The 9,644-nt window shown below is 38.9% G+C and overlaps 2 protein-coding genes across 4 annotated transcripts; one reads left to right on the top strand and one right to left on the bottom strand.

Moving 5' to 3' along the window:
* Positions 1-814: 814 nt before the first annotated feature.
* bik (BCL2 interacting killer) lies at positions 815-4,813 on the top strand. The gene is made up of 6 exons (XM_044343344.1): positions 815-1,093; positions 1,178-1,206; positions 2,286-2,388; positions 2,686-2,838; positions 2,934-3,039; positions 4,219-4,813. Exons 3-6 carry the CDS (start codon positions 2,294-2,296, stop codon positions 4,333-4,335), a joined length of 471 nt encoding a protein of 156 aa, XP_044199279.1. The 5' UTR covers positions 815-1,093; positions 1,178-1,206; positions 2,286-2,293; the 3' UTR covers positions 4,336-4,813.
* Positions 4,814-4,860: 47 nt separating this feature from the next.
* On the bottom strand, positions 4,861-9,106 carry mcat (malonyl CoA:ACP acyltransferase (mitochondrial)). 3 transcript variants are annotated; one of them, XM_044343343.1, is made up of 7 exons: positions 9,017-9,106; positions 8,317-8,480; positions 8,099-8,197; positions 6,307-6,394; positions 5,994-6,211; positions 5,621-5,758; positions 4,861-5,324 (listed from the first exon to the last, which is right to left on the bottom strand). In XM_044343343.1, exons 2-7 carry the CDS (start codon positions 8,410-8,412, stop codon positions 5,052-5,054), a joined length of 912 nt encoding a protein of 303 aa, XP_044199278.1. In that variant the 5' UTR covers positions 8,413-8,480; positions 9,017-9,106; the 3' UTR covers positions 4,861-5,051. The 3 variants fall into 3 exon arrangements, with proteins under 3 accessions (XP_044199278.1, XP_044199277.1, XP_044199276.1); XM_044343342.1 differs by lacking the exon at positions 9,017-9,106 and adding an exon at positions 8,582-8,664; XM_044343341.1 differs by lacking the exon at positions 9,017-9,106 and having other exon boundaries at positions 8,099-8,643.
* Between the last annotated feature and the right edge of the window lie 538 nt (positions 9,107-9,644).

The raw sequence follows: 9,644 nt of genomic DNA, 5'->3' as shown, positions 1-9,644 counted from the left end.
CACTGTCCTTTATTTTCCTGGAGATTATTGAATTAACTAATTTACTCTTTACACCTAATGGTACAAGTGTCCTTTTCCCTTTAAGCCATTAAGTCTGCTTCGGTGTTGTATACAGAAGATGTTAAACAGAATTACCCAGAGTTATATAAAATTAGGCACAGTGTAATGTAATGTTATTGTAATGTTTATACTGTTACAACTGATGTGTGTTTTCAGTGTGCTGCTCAAACTGTACAATAAAGAGAAAAAAATCCTGTACAATAAAGGTTTCTTTAAAAAAAAAAAAGAAAGCATACAATGAACTAAGAACCCAGAACTGAACCACTTGAAACACCAAACACACAGTGTTTCTGTTGCGTTAAAAAAGAATAATGGAAAGATAACATTTTAGTGGACACACATTAGCTTCTATACAAAATATTATTTTTATCTGTAGTTGTCTTCTTGTACTACCATATGAACACTTCATTTGAGTTTTTTCAGACGTTAAGTGTATATGAAATCCCATTAACACAATCTTATTATATACAGCAAATATTCTTTTTTAGATTGCATAAAAAATAAACAAACAAACTATTATTATAATGTATTATTAGTGGCCAGCCGTCCATGTAATCAATACAAAATGTTCTGACACGATCACAGGTGTACAAGTGTTGTACAGTGTTACCGGGTAAACAGTGTCAAAATGTTTCAATAACATTATAACAGCATTATTATTGTTATTTGTAATACATTTGTAATACAATACATTTCACCTTCCAAATGAAACCAAGTTATCATTAAAATGTAAGAACACATATCTTTATGCCATTAATATTGAAAAGGGATATATATACACATTGTATGTCGCTCTGTATCTTTTTTGTTTGTTTGTTTCACTTTATTGAACATGCATCACATAAACAGCAGGTTGGCAGAATTGAATAAATGAAAAATAAACAGAACAGTATCTTCTGCTCAAATTGATTTTCCACATTTTATGGTTTTATGTGTCGCCCCCTGCTGGTCACTGTCGGCAGCAGCAGGTAAAGGCGTGGCCAGTGATATTTAAGTCAGTTACCTGAGAGCAACAAGATTAAAGGACGCTGCTGTAAGTGCAGGAAAATACCTACAAATATTTATTTTATTTCACTATTAAAACCGTTGAATTACAATGTCTTTATGTTTATTACAGGGCGGCGTCCGCTTTAATCTACACAAAAGGTAAGTTTTACTTTCATTTTTACCTGTTTACTACCAATCATATTCGATTTTTATCTAACACACGAGTTTAAGACAATATAAAACTGCTGCAGAAAAGCTAATCTGGATGTGTAATCAGTCATTTTTTAAGTTAATTCATGTCTATAGGCTTAATTCGTAATCCAATATGCGTGATCTTCAAAACGACCTTTGTTTGCTTTGGGTGAGAAGGATGACTTCATCTCTTTGTTGTGACAATATGACAAAGAACTACTGGCTATTACAGGATTAATACTTAAAAACTGTGGACTGGGCTTTATTTTGCAGCATTGGCTTTGATTATAAAGTTTAATTTCTCACAGTGAGAGCTACTATTTGATGATATTATGCCATCAAATTGGCATAAACATAAAGATGAAGTGATAAAAGATGAATTACCATAATAACACAAAGAGAAACCTTTTCGATTCTAACACTAGTAATCACTTCAAATTACTCGTTTAACTCAAGATTATTAAGTGAACAATAAGTTTAAAACTAGTAAACGGATTGTTTTGAGCCATTAATGTTTTATAAAAAACCAGTTTGGTTAATTTGAGTTATGGAAATGGGGAATTTGCATCCAGTCACGTGAGTGAAGATACAACAGAAACTGGTTTGAGGACAGGTGCATGTAGGCGGGTATACACCTGTTTATGCCTGGTAGAGCAAAACAGATGATAAAGAATTATGATGATAAAAAAATGTCACTGGTCATGAACTAGTCCTGAACATCACATTAACTGGAGGGTTGAAACACATGTTTGTGGCAACATACAGTAAGCAGACTACAACTGTTGGACTTCACCCAACAGATGATGTCATCTCTTCAAACCTGTTTTATTAACCTGGATATTCTCCCCGGTAACACAGCCACCGCCTATCCTGGTCACATGACCCAGTATTTACACAACCTGTTTATGAACGTTGGGAGTCCAGGAAGGACATCACATTAACACCTACAAACAGTGGAGCCATCACCTGTCCTGCATGGCTAATGATGTTTTTCCCGTCACATGTACCAATATGATTAATTTGCATTCAACCTGCTCCCTTTTCAGAAAACAAGATGGTGGAACTAACAAGAAAGCCGAGTCGTGTCGTCTCCCTCCAGGCTGGACCTGGTGACGTGGACACTGGTACCCTGTCTGACGTCAACCTCAGGTACGGGCCTTCCCCGCTACAGCGTGACGGTTCATAGTAACAACAATACACAGCTCGGACAGGCTGCGCCTCAGGCAACACACCATGTGGGATCAGTTGTACTGAAAACAAACAATATAATAAAAGGTTTTTGTTTTCAGAATCATTATGTCACAAAAAATAAGCACCGTATGCCTCAAATTTTATCAAAGATTCCCACAACAGGCTACCGACTGACAACACTTTGCTTACACAATGAGAAAAAAACAGACACAGATCTTAGTAACTGAGCAAGAGTCCCTTCTGTTCCTCCTTTAGGATCAATGACAGGGCTGCTCGGGTCTTTGGTCGTCAGTTGGCTGTAATTGGAGACCAGCTGGACCAGGAGTGGGCCAGCAGACAGCTGAACTGGTTACCGACTCCCCTGCACATGCTGAGACCCGCTCAGGCACTGACCAGGACCATCTACCGGTAAAGAAAAATCCACAACGCATGCCACTTCATGTTATTCATTTTGCATCTGTACAGCGTTTAAGAAATCCTAACCTGGTGTTGCTCCTTCACAGGGACATCCACAGTCAGTTATGGGGCTTCCAGGGCTTGTGTGCTGCAGTGAAGGCCTGGATAGCGAGCACTGCGCCTGGGCAGGGGATCCTCAGATCTGAGGCCTGGGTAACACTCTGATATTATATTTATGTCAAGTCTGAGCGCACAATGAGGCATTTTTAGCACAGAAAAAGACTGTTTTGCAGAGAGACTGGAAACAAAACATCCAATTAGAAACGTCCTACTCCAATTATCCAATAGGCTTTAAATGTAACACTCTGTCATGTTGAGTGAGCATGTAGACAAACTTGAGAGTGAACAAAGTGGAGATGTTGTGAGTAAGTGTTCAGTGGTTTGAGAGCACAAAGAGCAGCAGGGACAAATGTAAATGTAGTAAAACTGTATGTGCTTATTAAGCTACATGAGCAAAAATACATTTATTGAAAACAGAAATTTTTTTTGGTTGCTAAAATTGATTTTCATGATAATAACCTCTGCACAAAGGCTAATTTATATGCATGAAAAAACTAACTCATTGCACGCTCAGAATTGAGACACAACAATAATTCGGTAACACTTTATTTTATAGGTCCTTTCATTTAGTACCAATTTCATGTACATTTTCTACGTAATTTGCAGGTATTTATTGGTTAATTTCTAGAACATTTTACAGGAAGGATGGTGCAATTTGGTACAAATTGTAAGAAAAAATGGAAAAAGTTGTAAGTTGGTTTCATTGGTGAGCACCTACTCATTAAATTTTTGGTTCATAGTTGTTTATTTGCAAAGATTCTTAATAAAATTAGACTCAACAGTTCTTCAACTGACAGAAAATACTTTCTTTGTATTAGTGTTGGCATGTTAGATTCATTCTTAAAAAGTCTGCAGCAACTTTTGGGAACTTTTGTGTTATTGAATTTGTTGATAGTTTTTACGAAACAATGTAATATGTTAATGTATCGTTTGACACACAAACCACACACTGAACACTTTTCTGTCAGTTAAAAAATTACCTCAAGAGTCTTATTTATTAAGATTTTGTGCAAATTAACAACTACAAATGAAACTACAATTCAACCAATGTAACTTATTTCCCCCCTTTTTTCATATAATTTGTACTAAATTGCACCACCGTCTCTGCAAAATGTCCTAAAAATGAACCGTTAAATACCTGCAAATTACTCCAGGAAATAAATGTAAAATTAAGGGACTTGTAAAAGCATTTTCCAATAATTCCTTTATATATCTCCTTTAACGAGTTCAGGAGAATAGTCCAAGTCTGACTCATGATGTTTCATTTTACAGGTGTCCACTTTTAAACCCGCAACCTGCACTGGCTGGACCAGAGGAGCACTGGTGACTGTGGCACTGGTGGCTGCAGTGGCCATTTTCGGTGCTTTATGGGTGGAAGGGAGAGCCTAAGTGGCCACAAGCAGGTCCTTCGGCCATTATATATTTGACCAGAAAAATGTTTGCAAACAAGTGACAGTTATTGCTAAGTGATTTGCTTCTGCTGTTTACTTCAACTTCTCTTTTTATACTAATTTAATGAGCGGTATTTAATTTGACACAAAGACTGCAAACACCTTTTTAGGGCAACACGACCAGAAGCAGGAGAAAAAAATATACTTGTGGGGAACTGGGAATGGTTTATATCAGCTTTACAGTCTTGCTTAAGGAGTTGGTCAGTGTTTTGTAGCATTAACATGATGGTTCACGGTTGTATTAATGTCAAAGTGCTTGTTTCCAATGACTGGACTGTTGCTGGTCTGCAGTCTTTTATATCCAGATTAGTTTCTTACTGGTTTAAGAGGCCATAATTTTTTACAAATGAAATGTAGCCTTGCTTAATATACAATTAAGGGAGCTGGACTTTCTGTTTCGGATTTAAAAATGCTTTTTTTCATGTGATGCAAATAAACTTCATAATGACAAAAACTTTGCAGGTCTCATTAATAAAAAAATCATTTATTCAGTTATACAATAACACACAAACAAGACCATCAAGAAGCAACCACAGGAGCTCGACGGCCTTGCAGGTCTTGCAGGTCGGGTTGTTTGAGATAAAATGAGCACTGAGGCCCGTTTAACTTCCTGTAGTTTGCCTTTTTCATCACCGAGTCCATGTCTCTTCATTATCAGTCCTCATAAGTGGTGACATCCACATGTGTGTACGTGTTGAAGGCCTTCCTGTTGCACTTCTGAAGCGTGGCGCCGAGCTGCTTTCCGGGGCCGACCTCATAGGTGTGAGGGAACTTTTCCCCCTGCATCCTCTCGAAGATCTCGTGCAGAGTCTGCTCCCACTTGACCGGCGACACCAGCTGCTTCACCAGCTGTCTGCGTACGTGGCTTTCGTTCATGTAGCGCTTGCCGTCCACGTTGGAGTACACGTTGATCTCAGGACGACAAACCTGAACGGAAGAGAAATCTCAGTGTTAGACGAAAGTACTTACTTATTCTAGCTGTCTGGTTTTTCCAAGAGTTGTGTCTATTTTTTAAAAAACAAATAGCTATTGGCGAGGTTAGGTGAGATGTGTATGAAACAAATTAATATTAAATGGGCAATAAGTATGATTTTACTCTCTCACAGCAAAAAAAGATGATGTAGTTTGATGATAGCTTTGTTTAGAGAACACTGAAGCTGTTCTGACAGTTTACGAGTGTCCCAAACTCCAAAGCTAACACGGTGGGTGCACAGCGGACTTACCTCCACCTGTCGGAGAACCTCTCTGAGGGGTTCGGTGGCCGACTTCATCAGCTCAGTGTGGAAGGCTCCGCTGACCGGGAGAGGCTTGGTCCTCATGAACTGGAGATGCCTCGAGTTCTTCTGGAGGAAATCCAGCGCCTGGAGAAACAACACAACACACAGCCTTTGTCATGACTGAGACTTGAAGAGTACTTGTAAAATTGTAAGACTTTTTTTTCATGACACTTTGTTACACAGAGTTATATCACTGTAAATTATGAACAAGGATATGCAGTGTTTTTCCACCTCAGCTGATGCTTTTAGAGCTGTATTTTCAAATTAATGCTTTGTGAGGCTGACATTTGGTTTCCTACATTACAGATTAACCTGTTACCTGTTGGTGCCCTGCGATGACCCTGCCGTCAGGGAACAGATAGTTGGCCACAGAGCAGACCGGCTCCGTGATCCCCAGGCTCTTGCAGTGCTCTTTAGCCTGCAGACAGGCATATTTATACTGGGCCTGCGGTCTACCAATCACTGACAGCATCCCACTGGGAACCAGCTCTGACGCTTTCTGCATGGCCTCTGCACGCACCTTCACTGCATACAAAGCTGGAGAACACAGCAGGGGTAAATATTGGATATTGATTTGATATTGCTGCCACTATGCTTTTAACTAAGCAACAGCTCTGATGTGTGATGTTCACCTTCTGCAAAGTTCATGGCACCAGAAAAGACCAGCGCAGCAAATTCTCCGACGCTGAAACCTGCAGCAGCAACACATGTCTCAATGGCCTGTGGACACAAGTTTAAAACAAATAAATAAGCTCACACACACATGAGGTCTGAACAGCTGAAAAACACAAGATAAAAGGATAAATAGAGCTTTTGAAGTGAGTTTATTCCTGTGTCTTGAGTCACAATCACTTTGCAGAATCAATTTAACATCTAATACACACTGTATGATCATCATATTTAAAGAAGAAAAGATGCATTGTTATAGCTTCAACTACACAGCAGCATATTAAGTATCTTGACATTAGCTTCACCCTGACCAACTACAAGATTAAAATGCTACTTACATCATAATGCATCTGTAATAATAACCCAATTATATTAAATTAAGACAAAGATTAATTTTGCCTTTTTGGATTTATTCATTTGAAGCTTGGAGAGGTGGAAGTATCCAGAATTTTGCAAGAAAAGGCAAAAAATTAGGGAAAATCTGGAAGAATGCATCATTGTGTATAACAGAAATATGTTTTTTATTCCTTTAATCATCACGTGATGATCACCATCAACTATACTTTTACTTGAATAAAATTTTGCATGCAGGAATTAAATGCAGTATTGCTACTTTTGCTTAAATGAAGGATCTAAATAAATTAAATTAAATAAACGGAAACAGCCACAATAAACAATATCACACACAAAAAACATGCATGTGTATCACAATATTGTTAAGACACAAAATCACATTATTATCATTATCATCAAGACATTAGAATGGTAATATATGATTAGTTTTATTATCATTGTTTGTGAATATCTTAAATCTTTGAATAAGCAATCAAACTGTTTCGTGAACATATTGTCAGACAAAAGTGAAAATGTCCATCACAATTTATTCGATATTCAGATAATATTCCAGAGCCAGTGGTGAGATTTCAAATTACTTATTTTCATTGATAACAGTCCTGAACCAAAAGATATTCAATTTACAATCATTATAATGAAACATTTCAAAAAGCAGCAAATCCTTTAATTTAAGACTAGAGACAGCAACTATAGGGCATGTTTGCAGGATATATGAACTAAATAATCAAAGGATAGATTCACAATTCTTAAAGTCTGTCTTACAACAACAGTCAGGTGCCCATATGAAGAGTGAAAGAGGTTTTCCACACTGTAATCATTCCTCCTGTTCATACTGGTTATGAAAAGATCCCCTTCAAATGCGCTTTCAGTTTAAATAATGAGGGCCAAAATCCACAGTGTGTCCACACAGTCATTTTGTCCAAAAATCCATTTAAAAGTTGATGTGAAGCTTATATGAGGCTTCAGCAGTCTGACTTAGTCATATCAAGTGGATATCTGCCACATTTACAGTCATTTTAGCATCAAATTCCCTTTTTGCGTTTCCCTGTTGAGCTGCAGTGGAAGTATAATGGCAAGAAGAGGGACTAATTGACTAATTTGGACATCTGAAGTTTAATATTAGTTTCAGATAAACTTTTAAATGCATTTTTGCAGAGAAGGAGGCTTCTGGATTTTGTCTCCCATCATTTATATTGTAAGTGCATTATGAAAGATCCATATGATTATGGATCTTCTATTGGTCAGTATGAACAGGAGGGACGATTACAGCAAGAAAAACCTGTTTCAATGCTCATTTGGGCTCCTGAATATTGTTTCAAGACAGACTAGAAAAATTGTGAACCCGTCCTTTAATCTATGAATAAAGTAGTTGTCTGATATTTCCGTTTTATTCATGTCTACCTTGGGGTTTTCGTGGTTCAGCCTCTCCACTGCAGCAAGCGAGGTGACAAACACAGCCGGCTGACAGTGAACCGTCTTCTGCAGCTCTTCCTCCGGTCCCTGCAGGCACAGAGACAGCAGGTCGTACCCGAGGATCTTCTGGGCTACTGTGAACATTTCTTTTACGTTAGGGTACTTTAAAAGTCCGCGACCCATGCCCACAAACTGGCTGCCCTGACCGGGGAAGAGGAGCACGGAGCAGCCGCTAGGGTCTTTTCTGGGTCTCCGCTCCGTCGGCTCGCCGTCCGGCGGAGGAGCCGGGTGAGGAGCTCCATTCCCCGGCTGGTCGGTGGACAGACTCCGGCACAGATATCTGACCTTCCTTCTGGAGACTGCTGCCAGTCTGACAACCAAAGATGCCGACATGAGGTCTTCTTCACTTAATGGTGTCTTTACGGTTAAAACAGACCCATAATGAGAGAAATATAGTTAATTTATGAAAACCTTTATTTATATTAGAACAGATCTACTTATCGCCCGGCGTGACTTCCCACAGGAGGCACCATGTTGTTTAAACTTGTCGGCAGATTTGTTTTCCTTCCGGGTTATTTTTCGGCTCTTACGAGCTGCAGCGCCACCTCCCGGTCAAAATAGGTTATGATTTTAAAGGTCCCATATTTTACAATTTTCCTGTGTTTTCTTTGAAGTCTTGATATCCATAAGAATACGTTTTTTTTGTTGTTTTAAGTATCAAAAACCATCTCAATATAGTTTTACAACTCCTCTCTTAATCGTCTCTCTGGAGCTCTATCAAGAACAGGCTGTTTTGAGTCTAAATGCCCCTCTCCTCTTTTCTGAGTGACGCCAAGGCCAACCACAGGTAATGGACTGTAACCTAGCCTGTAGCGAGGTAAAACCAGGACTCAGGGTAAAACTCACAAATAAATTGTGATGGCCACCGCTCAGGATAATGTTATGCAAACTTTGAAAGGCTGTGCAATGACAGATTTGCTTCTTGACATCCAACAACTGTGCAGCATTTCCTCTGCAACTGTCTCTCCTCTGCTCCCCTGTGTGTGGAGGGGCTAAGCCTCGCCCCCGGTAAAACACAGAGAGCAGAGGAGAGAAACTAGCACAACACAGTGGAGAATGAGCTGAAATTAAACAAGTGCACATAAATTAGGTAAATAACATTAATAAACATATTTTGTTTCTTTCAGGAGGGGCTGGGGGTCCGGTTGGAAGGGCAGGCCGCCCTTTCAAAGCAAACACTGAGCATATACAGTAGTTGTGACATCACAACCTTGCAGAAGTCCAAACGGCTCGTTTAAAGGCACAGTTTTTGAATACAGGCTGTGCATTTCGGTCTCTCAGTCCACATAGAAATGGACTGAGAGACCGAAACTTAATTATCTTGTGATCTTGAAAAAAACAAAAGGCTGAATACTTGAGATGACAAGATAATTTATCATTAGATTTATCATGGGTGGAGCTCATTGTCATTTGTTCTCTTCTCCATAACTGATAGCTCAACTATTTAGATCAAGCACAAGAATACTTCAGGTGG

Source organism: Thunnus albacares, chromosome 23 (genome assembly GCF_914725855.1).
Source record: "Thunnus albacares chromosome 23, fThuAlb1.1, whole genome shotgun sequence".
Taxonomy (NCBI): Eukaryota; Metazoa; Chordata; class Actinopteri; order Scombriformes; family Scombridae; genus Thunnus; species Thunnus albacares.
Note: the sequence above shows the minus strand (reverse complement) of the source record. Positions and strands in the feature narration are given on the sequence as shown.

Bases quoted from the DNA above. Each gene is read 5' to 3' on its own strand.
- mcat (XM_044343341.1), bottom strand. From the start codon at position 8,503: ATGTCGGCATCTTTGGTTGTCAGACTGGCAGCAGTCTCCAGAAGGAAG. The intron at 6,395-8,098 runs GTAGACATGAAT...TTGTGTCCACAG, and splicing joins TGAACCACGAAAACCCCAAG to GCCATTGAGACATGTGTTGC. The intron at 5,325-5,620 runs GTAAGTCCGCTG...TCTTCCGTTCAG, and splicing joins AGGTTCTCCGACAGGTGGAG to GTTTGTCGTCCTGAGATCAA.
- bik (XM_044343344.1), top strand. From the start codon at position 2,294: ATGGTGGAACTAACAAGAAAGCCGAGTCGTGTCGTCTCCCTCCAGGCT. The intron at 2,389-2,685 runs GTACGGGCCTTC...TTCCTCCTTTAG, and splicing joins CTGTCTGACGTCAACCTCAG to GATCAATGACAGGGCTGCTC. The intron at 3,040-4,218 runs GTAACACTCTGA...TTCATTTTACAG, and splicing joins TCCTCAGATCTGAGGCCTGG to GTGTCCACTTTTAAACCCGC.